Genomic DNA, 24,658 nt, shown 5'->3' with positions numbered 1-24,658 from the left:
TTTGCACATGAATAACTTGACAATGATTTTGACGTCGCCACAATGGGATTCTGTTACGCTTTTTGTTTTGTTTTTTATTTTTCATTATAGTGCTGTTTGTGTAAATGCTTTGGAATAAAATGACATAATATGATGGAATAGTTTGGTGTCTTGTGGAGATTGTGAGCACTTTATTTTGACATTTTGATTTCTGTTCAGCACTAAATATTACCTATTATGTTCATCTTTAAAATGGCCAGCCTATAGTTCATGCAGTTATGACATGCAGTTATATGACATGCCGCAGGGACGTGTACTTGGGCTGATGTTGTTCTGCATTTAAGGCATTCTAAATGTGCCTCCAGTTCATTTCATGTTTCAGTTTATATGAATAACATCAGCTGACAGGAAGTAGACATTGACCAAGCTGTTTCCTAGCAATGCAGTTCTGTTGCAATTCTGTTGCAATTCCATTGAAATGTACTAAAACGTGTTTCAGACAGAGGGTATGAGGAAAATAAAGTTGTTTTTTTAAACATTACAGCAAGTAAACATGTTCTAGTAGAAACACACAATACAAGTATGAACCTGAAAATGAGTAGGATATGAGACCTTTAAAGCTGAAGTAGGCGAGATTGGAGCAAATATGATTTAAAAAAGTTATTTTTATAAAACGGTCGCTATATCGTGACAGTAGTACATGAAACAGGTAACCTGAAAAAAAATCATGTCCCTCTGAATTTTTGCCCAATGATGACAAAAATATACTGCCTACTGCCACTTTAATACTTTTTGATTTTTGATTTACTTATTTAGGTGTGTATTTTTTATTTATTTAGGTATGTATATTTATTTATTTATTTATTTATTTATTTATTTATTTATTTATTTATTCATTTATTCATTTATTTATTTACGACAGACAGACCAACTTTAAATGGACGTTAAATTGTAATTTACCTATCACTGTTCACCGGAACGTCGCTTTTATTTTGAAATCAATACGCTTTTTACCGTAATAACGTCTATAACACGCACCTTGAAACAACATTGGGGGCCAGTATAACACATTACATGACCAGTAAGTACTACTTTGAGTTTGTGGGGGTTTTTTTTAAGTGGAGGCTGGTTTGACCTCAGTAGAGCTCATTGGCTGTCACTGTGAAATTTATTCAATTATTTATGTATTTATTTATGTATTAATTTATTTATTTATTTATATATTAATTTATTTATTTATTTATTTATTTATTTATTTATTTATTTATTTATTTATGTATTTATTTATTTATTTATGACAGACAGACAGACTAACTTTGAAAAAGAAAAAAAACTTTGAAATTGCCATTCAAGTTGTAACGCCGCTTTTATTTTGAAATCAGTCAGTCAGAACGCTCTTTACCGTAATAACGTCTAAGACGCGCACCGTGAAACAAAGTGGGGGCCAGTAAGTACTACTTTGAGTTTGACTAGTGTGTTTTTGTCGAGGTGGAGGCTGGTTTGACCTCAGTAGAGCTCATTGGCTGTCACTGAGAAACTGCATAATAATGAGCAGACCACCAGCCTGACTGCAGGTTTCCTGTTATTTAAAGCTTAGGGAGTCTTGCAGAGAGAGAGGTAGGAGAAGGTGTGGTGTGTTGTTGTTAAAGATGATAGCTGTGGTGTTAAGCAGTGTTTTAGCAGGACTCCTGGCTCTTCTCCTCTACCAGAGGATCTCTTATCCTTTCTTCTGGCTGGATCTGAGTTACTACTGGAGGCTCCAGAGCTACAGGAAGACTCTGCAGGCTCGTATGCAGCGAGGAGTCATCACATACCTCGACTGTTTCCTCCACCAGGCGAGGAAGAGCCCCAACAAACTCTTCATCATCTACGAGAACCAGAGGCTGACCTACCGGGATGTGGACCGGAGAAGTAACCGGATGGCCAACGCGTTCAGAGCGGACGGTTCTCTGAAACAAGGAGACATTGTCGCCCTGTTGATGCTCAACGAGCCGGACTTCATCTGTGTGTGGTTGGCTCTGTGCAAACTGGGCTGCGAGGTCGCTTTTCTCAACGTCAACATTAAAGCCAAATCTCTGCTGCACTGCTTCCACAGCTGTGGAGCCAGGACGCTGCTTGTAGGCAAAGGTAGGATTGTTTTATTTTTCTCATAGTTTCAATCCTGCTCACTGTGATTTGAGTTATGAGAAATAATATTATTATTATTTTATTTTTTTTAATAATTATGGACACAGTTTTCTACCCACAGAATGGGAAAGGGTGCAATTTACATAAGATACACACTAAACAAATCTGTTGTTGTTTTTATTATGATAATACACAGGATGGCTCCAGCAGGGCCGGACAAAGAAAAATTTGGGGCCTAAAATTGGGGTTCCCAGATTTTGAGCAGCACACTGTTCCGGCTAGGTTCTTTGTTTTTTAAAGTATAGATGTAGGCTACAATGTAAATTGTAAATTGCAATTGTAAATTTTTCTCTGAAATACAGTTTTTACTGCATTTCTTTTTTATGCTCGAGACATAATGATATATTTTTAGGCATTTCAAATAGTCATGGACACCGTTTTCTACCAACAGAAATGGGAAAGGGTGCAATTTACATAATAAGATACTAAAAAGTTGTTATTATAATACACACAGGAGGCTATAATACACAGGATGGCTCCAGCAGGGCCGGACAAAGAAAGATTTGGGGTCTAAAATTGGGGTTCCCAGAATTTGAATTTATGAAACTCTATGAGACATAATAATAAATATTTTTTTAAGGCATTTCAAATAATTATGGACACAGTTTTCTACCCACAGAATGGGAAAGGGTGCAATTTACATAAGATACACTAAAAAAATCTGTTGTCGTTATTATTATGATAATACACAGGATGGCTCCAGCAGGGCCGGACAAAGAAAAATTTGGGGCCTAAAATTGGGGTTCCCAGATTTTGAGCAGCACACTGTTCAGGATAGTTTCTTTGTTATTGAAAGTATAGATGTAGGCTACAATGTAAATTGTAAATTGTAATTGTACATTTTTCTCTGAAATACAGTTTTTATTACATTTCTTTTTAATGCTCGAGACATAATAATATATTTTTAGGCATTTCAAATAATCATGGAAACAGTTTTCTACCTACAGAAATGGGAAAAGGTGCAATTTACATGATAAGACACACTAAAAAGTTGTAATTATTATTACAATACACAGGATGCCTCCAGCAGGGCCGGATAAAGAAAGATTTGGGGCCTAATTTGGGGTTCCCAGATTTTGAGTAGTTGATAGTTTCTTTGTTATTGAAAGTACTTCAATACACTTTTAATACAAATATATATAAATATCAGATTGGAATTCAATTTTTCTCTGAAATACAGTTTTTACTGCATTCCTTCTTTTTCTTTTTTTTTTTACATTACAATTCATCTAATTTATTATTTAAAGGTCCCATATTTTGCTCATTTTCAGGTTCATACTTGTATTTTATGTTTCTACTAGAACATGTTTACATGCTGTATAATGTAAAAGGGTATTATTGCATGTTTTATTTTCCTCAAAGTTTTCTCTTATCAATCCTGCTCACTGTGCTTTGATTTATGAAACTCTGAGACATAATAATAAATATTTTTTTAAGGCATTTCAAAAAATTATGGACACAGTTTTCTACCAACAGAATGGGAAAGGGTGCAATTTACATGATAAAATACACATTAAAAAAATCTGTTGTTGTTATTATTATTATTATTATAATACACAGGATGGCTCCAGCAGGATGCCATCCTGGACAAAGAAAGATTTGGGGCCTAAAATTAAAATGATTTCAGCTGAAATTACTGTATTGCCTTCTTTTTATATTGGCCTATTTTACCTGAATATTGTGTCGTATATATATATATATACTTCTTCACTTTCTTTTTAACAAATAAATATTTAAGAGACCCACACCAATTCATGAAAATATCATTAGATCTCATGTATAGCTTATTGATGGTCTTATAAATTATTCACAAATACATTAAAAAGACAACTTTCATAGTTAAATTCAAATTTACCAAAGGACTTCACTTTTTGCTTTTTGCTTTTGCCCAATTGGCCCTTTTCTTGTATTCACACCATGTCAGCAGAATGGTAAGAGAAAGTCTAATTACAGTGAATGTAATGAGTCCAGTAAGATCAGTGGGTTATCTGGAGAATATAGCTGCTGTAACAATGCAATCTGTCATTTATTGTGCAGTAAAAGTTCATATTTTTCAAGACAGGCCCTCCGATGGCAGTTAATAACATGTAAAAGGCTATCAGTGATACTGATAGTTGACACAGAGAGAGAGCAAAGTACCATGCCGTGACCTCTCAGTAAGCACACTCATGTATTTGAATGGTTTGGAGCCCTGAATCAAAAGGAATATATTGACTTTTTACCTAAATTCTGTCAGAGTCGTGGTCTGTAAAGTATCATGGAAGGTGTAATGTTGAATACACACATATCTGTATGTAGGGCAGGACAAAATAACAGCTTATAGAGTATAATTCAGTCTGACACAACACCACAAACGTCCTCTAAAATGACCATATTGTGTATGTTTGTTTACTATATCCCATTATATGTCTGTTTTATCCAGATTTGGTGCGTTTGGTGGAGGAGGTGTTGCCGGATCTGAAGAAGGACAACATGGCGGTGTGGGTGGTGGATCACACCTCACCCTCTGAGGATTTTAGCAGTTTACTAGATAAAGTGGAACACATGTCCGGAGAAACCTTAAGTGACCTTCCTAAAGTCGACATCATGTCGAACTTTCTCTTCATTTTTACTTCGGGAACTACAGGTACTGCTGCACGAGCATTGTATTATTCAGTTATTACATATTAACCTGCAGATGGCCGGACACCGTACACGGCGCCAAGATATCACATCTACACTGCTCTAGTAGAGACACTGTACACAGTACCGTACTGGGTAACACTTCATTTTACAGGTCTGCATATTTCATGGTAATTAGGTGATAATTAGTAAGTAACCTATTTGAAATTTCTTTGAAATTACTGCACAATTACCCCAATATTTACCTCAAAATTTATCAAAAATTACTTTATTATCAGTCATACAATGGTGATATTTGTGCCTGATCAGAAGTGTCTGTAAATTGAAGTGTTACCCTGTACTCCACTTTATTATTGTCATCTATAGTGCATAAAAAACACAATTAAAATGATTAAGAAAGAAATTATTTTATTGTTATTTACATATTTGCTTTGATTAAAAAACTCTTAGCGTCAGTAATTTTAATGATGTATTATAAGCTGCTTAGAGCTAGTGTTAGGTAGTTAAACAGGTCATAATTACCTTTCTAACATCTATTTTAATGTCAATTTAAAATGTAATTTTTCAAGTTAAGTCATTTTTCAGGTGTCATTCTCTTCCAGGTCTCTCCAAGGCAGCCCGTGTCGGTCACCTGAAAGCCATCATGAGTATGGCGTTCTTTCAAATGTCTGGCGCCACATCTGATGACATCATCTACATCACTCTTCCTCTTTACCACATGTCTGCCTCCCTGTTAGGGATCGGAGGATGCATACACCTCGGTAAGAACAGCTGTACAGTACTCCATGACAAACATACCCTGTAAATTATTACCAGGATTTCACAAGATGCAACTGTAATAATTCACAATAAATGACATTATAATTACATCACAGGCCTTTAACTGTTATATTCACAATATAATATTCATACTTTTATTGTGAAAATAATGCAAGTCATGGCTATTACGGCTGTGATTACTGCAAGCTACTGAGAGGTTTCTCTACATGTTAAAAAAATGTGTAAAATTGATCATATTTTTGTGTTTATTTGAAATTAACCTCAATGTTTGAAGTTATTGATGGGTTAACAGATAAAGCTGTTTTTTACATGTAGAGTCACAGCACAGTACTGGCTACTGAGTCCCATTAATGCAACTAGTAGCCAGTAATTTACAGTGTAAAGTTTACACTGTAATTCTACAACAGCCTACTGCTAAATCACAGTAATCTAAACATTTACTGTGAAGTTACAGTTAAATACAGTAAGTCTACAGCAGCATACTGCTAAATCACAGTAATATGCTGCCATAACTACTGTGAGGTCGCAGTATACAGCTGTCATTTCACAATACCTTACTGTAAACACGATACAGTACTTTACTGTGAAAGTAATGCAACTAGTAGCCAGTAATTTACTGTGAATGTACGGTGGAATAATTCACAGTGAACACAATGCCTATGCCATTTATATTCAGTACATTATAAGGTCCAGTTGCAGGAAACACAACATAACGGCGGATATCCGGATTTATTGGCCTACAAGGAATTCTCACTTCCTCATATACCAGGAGAAAACATTGAAACAATGAAGAGGAAATTTCTCACTACAGCTCAGGCTATAAATAGTTTGAATTGACATTGTCAGACATGTAGTATGTATTGAAAATCAGAGTTTTTTAGCACTTGCAATATTTGCTCTGCCATCTTCTCTCTACTTTCTCTTTCTTTGGATCACAGGTGCAACGTGCGTGTTAAAAAAGAAGTTTTCTGCCAGTCAGTTCTGGAAGGACTGTGTGAAACACAATGTGACGGTGGTGCAGTACATAGGAGAGCTCTGTCGATACCTGTTCAACCATCCCACGGTAAGAATGACAACGTTTAAAACAAGCCATTTTCTTCGAGAGGCTTCAGTGTTTATTGCAGCCAATGATAATGATACTATAATCATTTTGGATGAGCATTATCAGTAGAGGGGCTAGACATAGACATATATACAGTACATAGACGCCGCATTGGACGCTTCAGCGATACGTCAACGTGGGCATCATATTGGACCAGGCAAGACTGGCCTGTAACCCTATACAAGTGAGCTGCCGTTTTTCTGGATAAAAGGCATTATAACGTCTACATTTCTCAACCGATTTTAATGAGTAGTCGTGTAAATATTTGCCCACTCCCATGTTGATAAGAGTACTAAATACTTGACGAATCTACGAATGGATAAAAAATTTGTGATTAATTTGCGATTAAATATTTGAATCGATTGACAGCCCGATTTTTAATACACAATACAACTATCAGTGAAATAAATAAATTAAAAAGCTGTTTATTTCACAAAATAATTTATTGGTATTTACAAATTACCAATATTTGTAAGTTGTTTTATTATTGTTATTTCCTACTTTGTTGTGCTGTGCAGACAAAGGCTGCATTCGAAACCACCTACTACATACAGTATGCAGTATACAGTATGCAGTATACAGTACAGAGGGTGGCCGTGACCGTGCATGCTTTTAAAATCTCCTAGCGGTTTCCCCCCCCTGCTTCCAGTCTTTGTGCAAAGCGAAGCTATAAACACGTCCCAAAAGGTAGGACTGTTCCTTTAAAAAGTGAAATGCTGTTTCTTAATGCAACTCTAATCCTGCCTCCAGGTTCCGGAGGAGAGAACTCACAGTGTCCGGCTGGCGGCAGGAAGTGGTCTCAGATCAGATGTTTGGAGGGATTTCGTCAAACGCTTCGGTAAGATCAAGATCAGAGAGGGTTACGGCTTGACTGAGGCCAGCATCGGCTTTCTCAACTACACCGATGAAGTCGGACCAATTGGGAGGGCGAGCTATTTCAACAAGGTCAGGAATATATTCTGATATTCTAATATTGATATAATGTTGAAGGTCACTTCCTGGCTTAACCGGTGTTGTTTGCAATTGAATGTGTCGAAAACCAGTGATCTAGTGAAGTCCATTAGTCAGACGGTAGCTGCTAAAGCATTGGCTCATAAACTCTTGTAATTTCCTCTTTTTCAGCTTTCTATGCCCTTTGAGCTCCTGAGATACGATCCACAAACATACGAGCCGGTCCGCACAGACTCTGGAAGATGCATGCGAGCACAAATAGGTAAATTGATCATAAGTCCTTTAACATGAAAGTCTGTTCTACGTAGCTGAGAGGAAAAGCTCATGTGTCCACTTCCTGTTTCGATGCACAGGAGAGGCGGGGATCCTGGTGGCTCCTCTGACCGCTATGAACCAGTTCTTGGGCTACGCTGGGAACCAGGTCCAGTCTGAGAAGAAGCTGCTCAAGGGCGTGTTTGCAGCTGGGGATGTCTACTTCAACACTGGAGACCTCCTGCTCCACGATCACAGGGACTTTCTTTACTTCCGTGACCGAATCGGAGACACCTTCAGGTACCGTGAATATATTGTAATGCCAGTCCATTTACATGTTGCTACATAACTGCTGGATGTGTAAATAAGCAACTTTTTGAAAACAAGTTCACCAACTTGGCCAACTTAAAAAGTGATGAGATGTCAGTGTTGTGTTCACAACTTGTTTCCTCAGCCCCCAAGTGGCCACAGAAATCAGTTATTTCAGCTTTAACTGCATCTAACCTCGTATCCTACAGATGGAAAGGAGAGAACGTGTCCACCACCGAGGTGTCAGAGGTTTTAGGTCTTCTTGATTTTATCCAGGAGGCCAACATCTACGGAGTCACCATACCAGGTCTGTGGAGTCTAAGTGTTACACTGTGATTTCTAATACTGTTTACTGACTGTACTGTATAGTGACTGTTTTCCAATGTGTATATGCAGGACATGAAGGTCGGGCAGGAATGGCTGCTGTCGTCTTAAAACAGGATCACAAATTAAATGGAACAAAACTCTACAACCATTTAGTAGAAACGCTCCCTGCGTACGCCTGGCCGTGGTTTCTCAGAATACAGGTAAGTCACGCAGGTCTTCATTTTACCTGCCGTATGCATTTTGAAGTGTAAAGTTATATTGTTCGCCTGTGTTTTCAGAGCTCTCTGGATGTGACGGAGACCTTCAAGCAGCAGAAGGTGAAGCTGGTCCAGGAGGGTTTTAATCCGGACGTCACTCAGGATCCTCTGTATTTCTTAGACGTCTCTCAGAAGGACTATATTCACTTGACTGTATGTGTTTATCACGACATTGTGTCTGGAAACATGAAATTATAAACGTTATAGGACACGTTAATGCAGGAATACAGAGAGTCATAATCCTGGACCTGTAAAATGAAGTGTTACCCCTTATTGTTTTGGATGGGAATATTTCATATTTTAACACCATTTAAAATGAACTTTTAATGACGTTAGTTTGTAGTTTTGGATTTGTTTAGTTTGTCTTTTCATGAATGGAAATCTAATATTTGCAGAAGTCTGATGAATGAAATGATGAATGAATTTCTGGGAGCGTTTCCATGATGATGGCACTACGGTAACCGTCCAACTGTAAAAACTAACCTCAGCATGGCACTTAGCACTAGTGACATGTACAGTTATGTCTGGCCTATAATGGAAATGTCAATATAAATTTGTCTTTCAACTCATATTTCACCAAGTGTGTACAATCGTTTGACTAAATATTCAGTTGAATTTTAATATCTCTGTATATTTGTTGATAGACCAGTAAAAACACTGTAAACATTCCTAATAAAAAAGATAACATGTTCCTATTTATGTAGGCCTACTGTTATTGGACATGTGAATTTCTGTGGGCTAATGTATGACTGTGAAATTTTGATTCATGTCTGTAAAATATGAATCCTCTCCTGCATATCGTTGCCTCAAAAGAACATTAAAAAGTGTATGTTTAAGTATCTAGATTGACATTTATCCTCATTTCATGTTTGGAACACATCATACATTTCTTAATGTAGACCACTGACCAATACCTGCTACAGTTACATATCATATATTGCTGGATTCAGCACAGTCATACCAATCCAGAAAACCCTGATTGGTGATACTGGGACAATCAAAGCCAAAGCTGTGAGAGTTAATGAATACATTCATCATCATTTATTGTACTTAAGTGTTTGTATAACTGTATTTCTTCAATGCATCAATATATTCACATTCTGTTTCTTCACACATGTTGAGGAACCCCCTGGCTACTATCGCACCAAATTTGGATCAATCAGAGCTTGCATTAGGAAATGAAAAAGAAAGTATTTCCCATTTATTTCTTTCACTGCATACATACAAGAATGGATGGATTTAATCAACTTTCTACAAAAGAAACTTAAGATGAGTGTTGAAATAAATATTTTTGATGTAATGATATATTTTAGTCAAGATAAGATTGGAAATGCTATATATAATACAATTATTTATTATTGTTGGAAAATTTCATATTCATAAGACAAAAAGGTCAGGAACCAAGCAAACTTTCCTGCATTTTATTAATGAATTCAAACAGTGTAGCACCATCATACCCAATATTAAAAACAAAAAAGCCATTAAGACTTTTAAATTATTAAATAATAATAATAATAATAATAATAATAATAATAATAATATATAACAATAAATTAAAATAATAAAAGGTACATTTTATAATAATAATAATAATAATAAATTATGGTGTACGGTCTAAGACCTGCTCTATATATAAAGCGTCTCGAGATAACTTCTGTTATGATTTGACGCTATATAAAAATACATTTCAATTGAATTGAATTAATAATAATAATAATAATAATTATTATTATTATTATTATTATTTTATTTATTCAAATTTAAATTTAAATTAAATTATTATAAAATTATGTTTATAACATAAACAAACTCTGGCATTATGAAATATATATGTAATTATTATTGTAATTATTTTTTTTCAACTGTATGTATCTGTACATCTGTTAATGAGCATGAGTTCAATAGAGAAAGCATAATAATAAAAAAGATTTGAACTGGGTCCACGTGGTTTCATCCTGGTTCCGGTAGTGGGAGGAGTCAGGTCCGAGCAGACGTGGCAGCAACACGTGACGTCATCGAGGAGCGTCGCTGGTTTGTTCATGTTGTGCTGAGCTAGTCTAGCTAGCAGGTGAGTAGTCAAGATAAATGTCTTGAAATCGTAAAAAAGAGGAACTCATGATTCTCTCTGATGCTTGTTGTTGGAGAAGTAGATAAAAATGTAATGTTACATGTCACTTTTCCTACATCTAGGTGTTTGTTTTTGCCAGATCTGAGTGTGTTTGTACACGTGTAACGTTTCATTAGCTGCTAACACTGAGAGATAGCAGTCAAAACTGCCAACATGTTGATGTACTTTAGGGGAGATAGCAGGTCAGCAGTAGATGTCTTATAGAAGTGGTGTACATCATCTGAAAGCTGGGAACCTGAAGATTAATTTGAGATGCAGCTCAGCACTGTGTGTCAAGTTGTTCTAGTCATAAATCAGCAAATAAACATGAATTAATTATTTAAAATAAAGTGTATAAGGGTTTAGAGCATTATGATAGAAGTATATGATGGTTATTCCCATGCTCTTTTATGTCTAATAAGTTGTTGAAGCAATTTTTGGGTTGATACCATTTGTTACACAGATTTGGTGCTAAATTTAACCATTTTTATCACTCCAAAATGATCAATAATCCCTCCAAAATACCACATTAAGACACCAAGACCTTGAGGAACACCATAGAAAAGCCATGCTGTGATTTGGGATCAAAAACTTTTGGCATTTGGAGATTTCTGCAAGAATTGTACTTTTCAACGATTGCACTTCTGTTGTGTAAACTGCTCAGAAACCCCCTTATTGTCAATCTACCTAGGAAAGCCATCCATCCTCTGAATGCTCTAGGTCTGTAGTTTGTGGCTGTAAAGTTTCATGAGGCTGTGATTATCCTAGAGGTCATCACAGGTCATTTTATACAGTGAGGTCAAATAAAAAAAATGGTCTCACTACAATGAAATGTCTCCTATGGGGATTAACATCATCACACATGAATACAGTTGAGCTCAATGGATCCACAAGAGTCTCAGCTTTACAGTGATGCCCAATTTATGTAATTCAAGACTGTTTAGGGACCCCAGTATGTAGAAATATTCAAACACATAATTTTAGAATAGGCGAAAATAACACATTTATACTGCAGAAAAAAACTGCATGTGATTATCATAAAGTGGGCATGACTGTAAAGGGGAGACTTGTGGGTACCCATAGAACCATGTACACTGACATTTTAATTGATAAGCTTAACAACACGATGATCACAACATCTTACTACGGCTGTATTCTGTGCTGAAGTGTAGGTATCAGGCTGAGAAGATGATGGAAGAGAGTGGGATTGAGACTACGCCTCCGGCCAGCCCTACACCTCCTCTGACTGTGGCTGCCACCGTCAGCCCCCCGCCAATGACCATCGGTAAGACACGATTTATCAGGTGTTGCTATGTAAACAGACCTAGATCCCTGTGATTTACATATAATATACATATGAACAGCTGAATTTAGAGCACTTTATTAAGCCACAGTGAGAGATGTCTCTGAGGTGTAACATGAGTTCATTGTGTTTCAGGTATGTCCAGCCCTCTGTCCCTCTCTGGCACCAGCTCCGTCTCCATGGGCTCCCCCTCGGTCTCCACCGCGTTCCCCCCTGTTCCCTCCATCCCATACAGCAGCCCTCTGGCCCCACACCCCTCCCTGTCCTCCCACTTCCCCCCTCCCTCCTCACTCGCCTCCCACTTCACAAGCAGCTCTCCGTTTCCTCCTTCCACCTCCCCCTCTCTGCCTCCCCTGGCCTCCTCCATCGGACCACCTCCCGGTTCGGCTCCCGGCATGTCGGCCCCTCCCGTGGGCCCGCCCGTATCCAACTTCTCCATGAGTGCAGGATATGACATCACACGCGGGCACGCCGGTCGAACACCACAGACGCCATTGATGCCGACATTTTCCACTCCTGCCGCCATGCCAGGTTAGTGCCCGCTTGTCACATGAAGCAAGTTCCTCCCAGCAGCCCCTCAGTGCTGTGAACAGAAGTCAAACCACAGCACATATCATATTCATTAATTTTACGTAGAGAAGGCTGCAGTTATAAGTTAGATATGACCTCATTCATTGCACTTTAGGTATTCCAATTTATGAGAATTTCCAAGGAGAAAATAAATACATATATATATATATATATATATATATATATATATATATATATATATATATATAAATAAAATAGTTATTATATGATATTATATCATATCATATACTATATATGGTATAATTACATTTGTCATATGGGTTTACAAAAAACATGTTACCTTGCAGGTGTAGTGCCGAACCCCATGGTTCAGCAGCCAGCCATGACCGGAGGATTAGATGCTGGATCTCCCATCACTTTCCCAGAGGAGCAGGAAGATCCCAGAGGGCCTGGACTCGCCAACACTGGTGGAGGAGGCATCTGGGGCTTTTTCAAGGTAATACCATCCATCCATCCATCCATCCATTACCTTCCACTTATCTGAGGCTGCGTTGCAGAGGCAGCAGGCTTAGCAGGATATTCCAGACGTCCCTCTCCCCAGCAACGTTTTCCAGCTCTTCCTCGGTGACCCCAAGGCCGAGTCGTTCCCAGGCCTGATGAGATATATAATCTCCCCAGCGTGTTCTGGGTCTGCCCCGGGGTCTCTTACCAGTTGGACATGCCCGGACAACCTCTAAAGGGAGGCGTCCTGATCAAATGCCCGAATAATCTCAGCTGGCCCCTTTCTACGCGAAGGAGCAGCGGCTCTACTCCGAGCTTCCTCCGGATGTCTGAGCTCCTCACCCTATCTCTAACGCTGAGCCCAGCCACCCTACGGAGGAAGCTCATTTCGGCCGCTTGTATCCGCAATCTCATTCTTTCGATCACTACCCAAAGCTCATGACTATAGGTGAGGGTCGGAACATAGATGGACCGGTAAATCGAGAGCTTTGGCTTCCGGCTCAGCTCCCTCTTTCCCACAACCGTCCGATACCACTCCTGCATAACTGCTGACGCCACACCGATCCTTGAACAGGTACTGCGTGTGGTCACCTAGCTGGAGGTGGTTCTATGTCACAGCAAACCCATATGAACGTCATATCCAACACCAGATCTGACTAGTATATAGTATATTCTGAAAATGTAATTATTGATCTGTATGAATGTGTCCAAGTTGATCTTAGCACCAACTATGACATTTCTAACAGTCAAGCTCATGTTCTACGTTTTGTCTGTGTGTCCTCAGGGAGTGGCAGGTAACACCGTAGTAAAGTCAGTTCTGGACAAAACCAAGCACTCTGTGGAGTCCATGATCACCACTCTGGATCCTGGCATGGCTCCATACATCAGTAAGTCTACCTGCGCTCTCTTCTCATCACTACCTTACCTCATAATGAAGAAAGCTGTCCTTAAATGTTCCTGTATTGTTGCTCTCCAGAGTCTGGCGGGGACATCGACATTGTGGTGACTTCCGATAAGGAGAAAAACGTGGAGGCAGTCAGAGATGCCTTCCAGGAGGTTTTTGGGATGGCTTTGGTCACCGGAGAGCCCGGTCAGTCCAACATCGCCCCGCAGCCTGTTGGATATGCAGCTGGTGTCAAGGTCAGTCCACTGCTGCTTCTCCAACTGGCTTTGTTAATAAATAAAAGTAAACTTCTGTTTCAAAATAACAGACAAGGCAGAACTACTACAATGTGGTACTTTTTTTTACAGGATCATGTTTCATCATACTTTCCCCTCGTACTCATCAGTTCTGACCAAAACCGTGGGAATTTGTACATGTATGTGTGTGTTTGCAGGGGGCTCAGGAGCGCATCGACAGCCTGCGTCGAGCCGGTGTGATCCACGAGAAGCAGCCGGTGGTCTCTTTGGAAAACTTCATCGCTGAGCTCTTTCCCGACAAGTAAGAAGAAGAAGAAGACCTCTATCACACAGAATTATTCAAACAATATCTATTCTATTCCTTTCCATATATCGCCGTATTGCTGCTCTATATAATCATAACTTCCTTGGATTCTGAAAAATAAGGCTGTAAGCAGAGATGCAAAAAGTCCAGCAATCTCTAAAATAGGCAACGGCATCTCCCCCAGAGGATTAAGTGCGAACAGGATGACATTTTCTCATCCTGCTTTTGTGACTTATCAGGGCTGTTATCTGACCTTCTCTTACGGGGGTTGAAAGGCCTCCTGAATCTATCATCATTGTCTGTTTTTTAATCCTTTTTGACAATATTCACTGAGCAACTCATCTGAAATGTCCATGTATATAATGAATCCAGTGGGTGTGAATAATATTGAATGCAGACGTATAAAAGCCGTAAATGTTTCAGAATTCTATTGTCGTCTTCAGGTGGTTTGACATCGGCTGTTTGATCCTGGAGGACCCTGGGCACAGCATCCGCATTGAGATCTTCACTCAGGCAACTCCTCTGGCTCTAGATCACGTCCAACAGGTATTTCAATACCCTAATGTCTCTGATAGTATGGTTCTTGTCAGCTAAAATCGCAATACATCGTAATATCGAATCGCAATACTTAAAAATACATATCGAATCGGCACCCAAGTATTGTGATAGTATCGAATCAGGAGATAAGTGAATCGTCCCATCCCTGGTACCATTTCAGTTTTCAACCGCTGTAGTTGCAGCTTGGTTCATTGACGGGAACGAATACCATCAAATATAGCTTCAGCCTTAGAAACTTTATTCAATATCAGTCACTTCTAAACCTCCTGAACTGTTTTCCTGTGCAGGCTCAGTCCCTGACCCCTCCTGACTACAGCCTGCGCTGGTCAGGTCTGATCGTTACCGTGGGCGAGGTTCTGGAGCGCAGCGTGCCCAACATCAACAGAACAGACTGGCATCAGACCATGACGGGCATGACCCAACGCCAAATGATCCAGAGCGCCGCCAAAGCTCTGGCTGGAATCTACAAACAGCAGCTGCCACCGAGGACTGTGTGAGGCTGAACGGTTCCAGTTTGAGTCACGTACTGGGGGGAGGAGTTGGAGACACGTTGGAGGAGCTGATAGGACAGCGACGTTCCTCGTATCTCCCCGTCCGTCCTCCGTCTGTCCTCATGGGGCAACGCCAAATGCACATTTCTTTTAAAGATGTTAACGTCTCAAAGATGTTTACTGACATTCCAGCATTTCAGCGGGGTTTAACTGAAAGGCCATCAGATATCAAATCAATACTCGCCTACTCAGGTTTAAAGAAGACTTAACTACACATCTTGTCCTTAAAAGATTACACTTTATGTATATTAATGTCAAAAACCTTAACACACATTGTGACAATATTTAGTTTTGTTTACGAATGCTTCTGGTTACTGTAAAGACACATTACATGGACTGTGTCCCACTTTTAGTGTATATATTAGAGGTCGTCACTGACCTGCTCAAACCATTAAAAAGAGACCCGATCCAAAATGTGGTCGAGCCAGACGGACCCGAACAGAGAGAACACAACAATCTGACCTGAAACCTGAGACCAAAAAAAAACAGTTACACTGAATGTAATGTGGACCTGGCCCCTGCGTTGGCTTCTGGATACTAGGAACTGAGGGCGTTTTCACATTAGGTACGATTGATCCGTACCATGCCCGAGTACGATAGCCCCCCCTCTCCACTCCTCCGCCGCTCAGCTTTCACATTAGTAAAGTTGTTCCGTACCCGAGTACAGTTGTGTCATCATCCACGTGTATTTGTTTATGTTGAGATCAGCTGTTCTAGTGGCGGAGCATCGTAAAACACTTCACTCAAGCTTGACAGAAACAGAATAAAACTCACCAACACCGTCGTCTTTAGTCTTTCCAACAATCACAAGCTCTGGTTTGGTTATATTTCAGAGTTTGATGTGAAAATATGCTGACTCTACACTCCGTTTCACCCCCGCTGTCTCACTGCGTCACTGTCTCAGAGGCAGATCATTAAACTAGCTAAATAAAATAACAAACATCGCCTGACCCCAATGGCCTTCCTGCCTTTATCACCCATGGCCATGCAGTTCAGAGGATGAGATGCGCGCATATACAGACATAGATATGAAACAGTTTATATGTATACAGATTTCAGAGGAGACCGACGGCGTTGAATAAAAGCCTGTCCTTACGAAACTACTCGCTAACTGCTAACGTCTCTCGTGTTTAACAGCAGTCCACCTCTGTGTTTTGGTACGGTTGGCTTTCACACCTGATGCAAACTGTACCTGAGTACACATGAACCGTACTCCAGACCATCTTTTCAAGTGGACTCGAGTACGGTTCAACGAACCCCAAACTGGACTTTTTGAGGACAAGTGTACTCTGATCCAGGCCTGGGTCCCTGATGTGAAAGCACCCTGAGTAGACCTGAGTGAAGTCCTCCACTGTAACACCGTACATTCTACTTTGTACTAAAGCTGGCAGTGTACTATTGTGGCAGTTCATTTTGTAGTAACAGGTAATAACACAAGGTATGTGCTGATATCCTGACACAATACTGCCAATTTCAAAACCTTAAGAAATTTTATTCTAAGGACCTTGTTTTTGTGTGTATATTTTAGTTTTCTGGGTTATTACTATAGCCATCGATCCACCGTCCACCTATTTTTCTTCTTTTTTTTTAACAATCTTTCTAGCTGTAATGTCTAACTCCTCCTTTTATTTGTTTGAAAAAACCTCAACCATGGCTAAATTAACTTGCTAGAGGACCCCTGTTAACCCACCATTCCTCCTACTCACTATGCATTAAAGGTATTTTTAAGTTTATTGCTTATGCCAAATTCATGTAGTAATTTGTTGCGTGGTAATTTGATTGAACTAAAATTAGAAGCTTTTTAAAGCATTGAGTCGATATGAAGCAATTGTGCTGAAAATGGTTTATTGTTTTGAAGCATTTGATCCTACTGGACAACCTTTTTTTTGTGATGATCATTTGATTTGGGCTGCACTGGAGCGAGTCTTCATCATTAGTTCCCTGCTTTGCCGTGTTCGTAACCCAACATTGCCTTCAACACCTAAAGTCAAGCAACCTGCAGGCTGCTCTTTCATTGTATTTATTCATTTGGCTGATGTGAAAGCACTAAATCCATTTGGAATCGGTATATAGTGTGCTACTGGGACACAGCTACAACAGTCTGACGTTGTCATGTTTTAAATGTAATGTATTGGTTTTAAAAATTTCACATTCATTGATTCTTGTGGGGGGGGGTTTAAGTAAAATATTTGCACATCATAAATGTTGTGCTGTATGTACATTAGGTAAAAACACATTTTGGCCCATGAGTAATTGCCTCAGGTTGCTAACGGTAACCTGGGATTATTAGGTAAGAAGGATAATTTATTTTCTGCTCCTTCAGGCAGTTGGGACTCCTACAGTAGACTAAACACTTAGTGAAGCTTGAGTGGAAACAACGTTCTTCTGTGTACTTTGTGTCCCCTAAATGTGCCTTTTTACACAAATAAATTAATCTTTTTTTTCATGCTTGTTTGTATCAATGCTGCATGTTTGTTCCACTTAAACGTGCTACACAGGTTAATGCAGAACAAAGACAATGTAAAGTTATTAGTTCATAGTTATATTCTCCCAGTATTGTATATTCTGCCAGGGTGGTCTGTCCCATAGCTTCCACTGAGGACACAGAGGTCAGGTTCATTTTTGGGGATTTTTAGCGACCTGGAATGGGACACTTCATGTAGAGGGTTTTCCACTAGTTCAAATATTCCAGTATTTTAGATTTAGTCAAAAAGTAGTCAATTCAAGTATACTTATAATTTTTTTTTTGCAATTTCTCAATTTTCTGACACATTATAGACCAACTGAATAATCAATTAATCAAAAGGATAATTGCCATATTGCAGCCCTTCACATTTTTGAGTAAACAGGTAGATGATTGATAAAAGGACATGACCAAAGATTGAAGCCTAAGCACCGGAGAAAGATCTCTATTGTGCACCTTTTTTGATGCTTTCCCGTTGCTAGATGAGATTGAGTTTTCTTCAGTATGTCTACAGGGCTCAGTGCTTTCAGTATTCAATGATACAGAGAATCTGTGAACGATAGACTGCTCGTCTATCATTCACAGCATCACTTTATCCAGATCTAAAAGTCTGGCTCCCATGAATCTCTTCAAATTCTATTTTCAGTATCTGTGCAGCTTCATCGCAGGTTTGGGAGTTCATAAATACTATTCTCAACATCCTGCAAGCCTCTCAGCACACTGACTCATCACCTGGATGGTACTCTTTAGATTGTATCCTCTGTTGCTAACTGATTTATTGTTATAAGGACCGTGAGGTACATACTACCTGATGATAATGAAGTGGAATTCATACGAATTATTGATGAACTAAATAAATGTGACCAGCATGGCAGGAATTATTTGGCACTGTGATGAAAAAAAACAGAGATCAGAATCAGCTTTATTGGCCAGGTATGAGTACACACATTTGGAATTTGACACCGAAATAGAAGTACAGCTCAAAACAAGAACAACAAAGCTGGGCAGTAGTAAATATTGAGCTATTATCTACTACCAGTAGGTGAAAGATGATATAGAAATAAAACATATATTATAAAAAATATAAAAAGAGCAGTATAGGTACATTCAGTATATACAACAGCTCCGATTTATATTTGCCAGTGTAGGCCTACATGTTACAAAAAACAGTGTATATTTAAACAATGAATAAATAAAATAAAAATGCCATCATAATCATAATCTCAGTCAAACCATATTATTTAAAAAAAAAAAAAAAAAAAGCAGGGTCAAATAAACTGTCCACCTTAACGACATATAAACTAATAAAACAGACAACAACAATGACAAAAAAAGAGTAGACATGGACACATATGTAAACAGACAAATATCAACAATACAACAAATAACTGTATATTTAAACAATAAATGAATAAATAAAATAAAAATGCTTTACTCTGAGGTCAGGATTGTGTTTGAGTTGTAGTATTAATATAGGTTACATTAAGCTCAAAATGTTATGGTGTGTGTTTTTGTGTTGGTTGCTTCAATATTAAACAATATTTGGGTAAATTGGGTATATATATATTTTTGGGGGAACTAAATTTACTTTGTTTTCTTTTCTTTTTTTTCTTCAAATTAATAGCTAATGAAGGACAAGAAAAGTGATAATACTAATAATAATCATAATCTTAGTCAAACCATATTTCTTTAAAAAAACTAAACTAAAAAAAAACAGAGTAAACAGACATATCAACAATGACAGAAAACATCGAGCTGACAAACAAAGAACAGAGACACAGAAAATAAGTTAATTATTAATTCATTCATTCATTTATATATATAATAATAATTTATGTATATATATATATAAAATAATATATATATTTTTTTATTTTTTTTATTTTATTTATTTTATTTATTTTATTTATATTTAATGTTATTTTATTTTATTTTTTTATTCAAACTGTGTAAAATGGGGTAAAGGAAAGGTGTGGGATTTTAATATGACGATGAAAGCAGCTGTGGTGTCCGAGACTGTCTTCATGCGAGGCTGCAGGTACACACAGACAGGTACAGTAGGTATAGAAGACAGAGCTGCTGGTGATGTGGACCGGACTCATCCGCCCCCTCCCAGCGGAGCCAGTAAGCACCTCAGCCGGCTGGGAGGCTGCACACAGCAGCTCTCAGCCTGGGATGGCATCCTGTTGTCGGGCATCATCAACGCACTCGGACCACTCTGGACATGGATCCACCATCACTGCACACAGACACAGGTAGGCTACTCATCAGCTCGCAGTGCATGTGTGTGCACGAGTTAACTGTATGTGTCGGTTGGTCAGGTGGTCTTTGCACTTGTTGAGTGATGTGAATGCGTGAACAGACCTGTCATGTTTCACTTGTTTTGTCATGTGTGAATGAATATATGCACATTGATTGATCCCCATTGGTCCCTAGAATGATATGCACCATCGTGCACCTCGGCAGGTGCTATGGCAAGCAGTTTTAACATTTAAAGGTCCCATATTGTGCTCATTTTCAGGTTCATACTTGTATTTTGTGTTTCTACTAGAAAATGTTTCCATGATTTAATGATAAAAAAAATTATTTTCCTCATACTGTCTGCCTGAATATACCTTAGAAATTCAAATTTTTTATTCTTATTTTATTCTAACGTTTTTATCTATTCTTTTGTTATTATACTGTTTAACTTGCACCAACAAAACCAAAGCAAATACCTAGTGTATACCTCTTACACCTGGCAATAATCATGATTCTGATTCTGATTCTGATTCTGACCTGTATATACCCTCTGTCTGAATCGCTCCGTTTTAGTGCATTTCAACGGAATTGCAACGGAATTGCGTTGCTAGGCAACAGCTTGGGTCCATGTGTACTTCCTGTCAGCTGATGATATTCACATACACTGCAACAGGAAATAAACTGGGACACATTTAGAATGTTTATGTTTAAATCTGTGTAAAGGGTTCTAAATATTGTAAATTTGTGACATCACAAATGGACAGAAATCCTGACGGCTCAGGACACATTCGCGTACACACTGCTAAAAGAATGTGGCCACATGTGGCCCAGACCACCTCTGAACGTGGTCTGACAGATCCGATCTCAATGTGTCCTCAATCAGTCTTGAGTGCGTTCACACCTGTACTTAGAGCTGTCCACTTGTGATTCGATCACTGAGGATGCATGTTAATACTAGGTCTGAACAGGACCTGTGTGACTGTGTTATATTAAGAGCAATGCTTTGGTCCTCCGTCTCTCTAGACAATGAGGTCCATCTGAAGGTGTTGGACGGGGCCGATGTGAAGAGGATGCCACGACGCCCCCCTGTGGGAGCTGCAGTGCAACTGTCCCGCCCCCGTCACACACTTCTCCTCCTGGATGATGGAAGGAGAGCCCTTCACCTCTGCTTTCTCCTCTCTGCTGTACTCTGCCGGGGGTCACTTCGTCGCCCTCTCCTCGTTCTCTTCTTCCTCCTCGTCCTCGTCGGATTCGGCCATCACCGCCATGTCCCTGGAGCAGAAGACAACTTTCGCCTTGGTCCTCTTCCTCTTTGTTTTTCTCCTCATCCTCATAGTGCGATGCTTCCGTATCCTGCTGGACCCCTACCGGAGTATGCCGACCTCCACCTGGGCTGAAGGCCTCGACGGTCTGGAGAAGGGCCAGTTCGACAACACTCTGACCTAGGGTTCTTATGTACACACACACACACACACACACACCTAGTGCTGTGTTACTGTGTTTGCCTCGGGTTTATGGAGGCATCAAGAGGCAGAAAACCAGTTCCATGCTGCATTTTTGGTGTTTTATTCTCACATGCACAAGCTAACTGAACAAAGACCAGTTCAGCATTAGTATAATATGGGTGTGTATTTTACTCACATTCTACTCTAAACTCATAGAGCGCAGCCATTTGCCTTTAGCACACCTCGCTGTCTCATCCTACTCGTGTGTCTCAGTGTAAGAAATGAGGCTCTTTAAGTTCAGTCAGTTTAGTTATTTCAATAAAGTTTCACACCATGAATACGTCCTAGTGATGTAGGCCTTGCATTGGTCAACTTTGGTATCAGCTATTCCTGTTTTGGGACAGTCAAAGAATCCACAGAGACCAAGACTGTAGCAAAGCAACAGTTGTTCCCGCTTTGAATCTTATAAATAAGGCGACGTGTACATTACTGCCAGCACCTGTGCACCTATGTGGACTATTTAAAGAACATGTGTTCCCCCGTTACCCCAAACTGACAATATCTTCTTTATATATATATACAGTATATATGTATATATATATACTGTATATATATATATATATATATATATAATATTTTTATTTAAGAAAAAGAGCATTATTCACAAATATTTGACACAGAGCATTTTAAATAATAATTCAAAATTAAGTAAGATAAAAAATAATAATAATAATTAATAAGAAAAAGCAAGCAAACTCAATAAAATAATTAATAATAATTAATAAAATAAAACATACATATATATTAATTAATTTAACATTTTGCATAGGAAAAGATAAATATACATGCTTTGAAATATAAACAAATTTGTGGATGTTAAAGTGGCTTATTTACCATCAGCTATTAACACTACATTCTAGTGTGTAGAGCGCTCAATGAGCGGTTCCTGGAGTGGGCTAATCATGACGAATACAATTAAGAAAACTGCCAATATCTGAGTATGTTTTTTTATTATTATCTTATCAAAGAGTATAGTGGCAGCTTCCAGATGTGAACAACAAGGTGATCCACCATTGTTAAATGTTGCCATGTAGCTGCAATGTGTGACATTGCTTGTTATGATTACCTCAAACTTATAACTTGAAAATAATCGATAAAATAGAGCAAATAAAATAAATGTTGCGTTTCAGCAGTGTGAACTTTTGCCATGTATGTGTATTGTCACATTCATTGGTGTTTTTGAGACTGTCCTGCAAAGAAGAACGACAACATCAGTTGTTTCAGCAACTTTGTAATAGAATCAACATATACTGAGGTTAAAATACATTCAATCCTAGTTAAGGAGCTACGGAACTAAAATAAGTCACAATGCTGTATTTAGCTTACTTCAAGTTTCCTCTGACTGTTAAGATTTAAATTAAATCTCGCTAAAAACACATTGATGGTGGTGCTTTTGCAGTATTTGTCCTGTTTTATTGAAACACTGCTGATGATTCACTGCCTGTGCTTCCACAGTTTGTAAAAATGATCAAGGCACCATTGGAACGAAAAAAAAAGTTCCAGTGCTGTGGTCTGTTGTTTAATTCACAACCTTTAGTGTTTACTGCAACCGAAAAGTGACGCCAAGGTATCTACAAAAGCATGTGTATATGCGACAAGTTGGGATGAGAAAGTGATGCGAGTTGTAATCAGTAGCTCAGCCTTTATGTACAAACACAATACCATATAGTTCCAGTACTGTGTGTGAGTGTGCTACTGTGCACTGTTGTGTCCTTGTCTGCTCGGTAATCAGTACATCCAGAAAAACACAATTCAATTTGTGTACCAAAGTGATCTGAATAAACTATTTCCAAATCAGTGCATTGTCTCTTGCTGTTTTTTATTTGTAATTTTTTATTTGGCGCAATTTCCCAGGTCATCAGGGAGACTTTATTGCCTAAACTTAAAGAAGTTTTAATTTTGTTGCGTAAACCTAAAGAAGTTGTAGTTTTATTGCCTAAACTTAAAGAAGTTGTAGTTTTATTGCCTGAACCTAAAGAAGTTGCAGTTTTATTGCTTAAACCTAAAGAAGTTGTAGTTTTATTGCCTAAACCTAAAGAAGTTGTAGTTTTGTTGCCTAAACATAAAGAAGCCCTTTTGTTTGTGTTCAAAACGCTACATTTCATTCAGTTTTACACGTTAGAACGTGTCACTTTTAAGATTCACTTTCACTTTTACAACGCATTAGGTGTATAGGCCCCTAATGACCCACATCTATGGTGCTATAGCGACTGATAACGCCTATTTAATGGCCTGATAACAGTTGAATCAGGTGCGGCAACACAGGATGTTGTTGATGATACTATAAATTTGTCAATATGTTATCATTTTTTATGCAAGTAATGGTGTAATTATAAGGTGAAGTGGAGATATCTTCTCATAACAGGTGAGATTTATTTCTCTAGTGGTGCAGAGGAAAAGAGGAAAAACTGTCTGCAAATCACGTTAATAATCAGACCATCAGCTACGTCTTCCTAAATTTCAAACTTTCATTCATGGCTGCTCGCAGGGTTACAACCATGCAGACATATTTAAACAGGAATTGAATGAGAGCAACAAGCCAATGTCTGGACATTTTTTTGTTATGCTTGGGTGCTATATAGCAGAAGTATATAAATAAATGATGACACTGATAAGAAAAATGTAGGGGGGCTACATTGTTGATTAGTGGGGAGAAGAGGCAGTGAGCCACTGATGATGGTCGTCAA

General features: G+C 38.6%; 3 protein-coding genes across 6 annotated transcripts; all 3 read left to right on the top strand.

Moving 5' to 3' along the window:
• Window positions 1-1,416: 1,416 nt before the first annotated feature.
• On the top strand, window positions 1,417-9,609 carry LOC119478028 (very long-chain acyl-CoA synthetase). Its single transcript, XM_037752417.1, has 10 exons — window positions 1,417-2,106; window positions 4,589-4,792; window positions 5,391-5,549; window positions 6,507-6,631; window positions 7,421-7,615; window positions 7,793-7,883; window positions 7,975-8,173; window positions 8,392-8,489; window positions 8,579-8,709; window positions 8,788-9,609. The coding sequence occupies exons 1-10, from the start codon at window positions 1,629-1,631 to the stop codon at window positions 8,962-8,964; spliced, it is 1,857 nt and encodes a 618-aa protein (XP_037608345.1). The 5' UTR covers window positions 1,417-1,628; the 3' UTR covers window positions 8,965-9,609.
• A 1,113-nt stretch (window positions 9,610-10,722) lies between these two features.
• prrc1 (proline-rich coiled-coil 1) lies at window positions 10,723-18,209 on the top strand. 3 transcript variants are annotated; one of them, XM_037753035.1, is made up of 9 exons: window positions 10,723-10,834; window positions 12,041-12,158; window positions 12,312-12,707; window positions 13,055-13,203; window positions 13,993-14,095; window positions 14,185-14,348; window positions 14,546-14,649; window positions 15,096-15,198; window positions 15,498-18,209. In XM_037753035.1, exons 2-9 carry the CDS (start codon window positions 12,062-12,064, stop codon window positions 15,705-15,707), a joined length of 1,326 nt encoding a protein of 441 aa, XP_037608963.1. In that variant the 5' UTR covers window positions 10,723-10,834; window positions 12,041-12,061; the 3' UTR covers window positions 15,708-18,209. The 3 variants fall into 3 exon arrangements, with proteins under 3 accessions (XP_037608963.1, XP_037608964.1, XP_037608962.1); XM_037753036.1 differs by having other exon boundaries at window positions 10,737-10,834; window positions 12,046-12,158; XM_037753034.1 differs by lacking the exon at window positions 10,723-10,834 and adding an exon at window positions 10,908-10,924.
• A 2,137-nt stretch (window positions 18,210-20,346) lies between these two features.
• Window positions 20,347-22,515, top strand: LOC119477793 (cortexin-3). Of its 2 annotated transcripts, none has more exons than XM_037751932.1 (2): window positions 20,347-20,480; window positions 21,490-22,515. In XM_037751932.1, the coding sequence occupies exon 2, from the start codon at window positions 21,607-21,609 to the stop codon at window positions 21,910-21,912; it is 306 nt and encodes a 101-aa protein (XP_037607860.1). In that variant the 5' UTR covers window positions 20,347-20,480; window positions 21,490-21,606; the 3' UTR covers window positions 21,913-22,515. The 2 variants fall into 2 exon arrangements, with proteins under 2 accessions (XP_037607860.1, XP_037607859.1); XM_037751931.1 differs by lacking the exon at window positions 20,347-20,480 and adding an exon at window positions 21,297-21,355.
• The last annotated feature ends 2,143 nt before the right edge of the window (window positions 22,516-24,658 follow it).

The sequence above is a fragment of the Sebastes umbrosus genome, chromosome 19 (genome assembly GCF_015220745.1).
Source record: "Sebastes umbrosus isolate fSebUmb1 chromosome 19, fSebUmb1.pri, whole genome shotgun sequence".
Taxonomy (NCBI): domain Eukaryota; kingdom Metazoa; phylum Chordata; class Actinopteri; order Perciformes; family Sebastidae; genus Sebastes; species Sebastes umbrosus.
The sequence above is the reverse complement of the archived record's forward strand: the minus strand, read 5'-3'. Positions and strand labels throughout refer to the sequence as shown.

Coding starts and splice junctions, on each gene's coding strand:
- LOC119478028 (XM_037752417.1), top strand. CDS start 1,629: ATGATAGCTGTGGTGTTAAGCAGTGTTTTAGCAGGACTCCTGGCTCTT. Junction 4,793..5,390: donor TTTTACTTCGGGAACTACAG/GTACTGCTGCAC, acceptor ATTCTCTTCCAG/GTCTCTCCAAGGCAGCCCGT. Junction 7,616..7,792: donor GGGCGAGCTATTTCAACAAG/GTCAGGAATATA, acceptor CCTCTTTTTCAG/CTTTCTATGCCCTTTGAGCT.
- prrc1 (XM_037753035.1), top strand. CDS start 12,062: ATGATGGAAGAGAGTGGGATTGAGACTACGCCTCCGGCCAGCCCTACA. Junction 12,159..12,311: donor CCCCCCGCCAATGACCATCG/GTAAGACACGAT, acceptor ATTGTGTTTCAG/GTATGTCCAGCCCTCTGTCC. Junction 14,349..14,545: donor GATATGCAGCTGGTGTCAAG/GTCAGTCCACTG, acceptor GTGTGTTTGCAG/GGGGCTCAGGAGCGCATCGA.
- LOC119477793 (XM_037751932.1), top strand. CDS start 21,607: ATGATGGAAGGAGAGCCCTTCACCTCTGCTTTCTCCTCTCTGCTGTAC.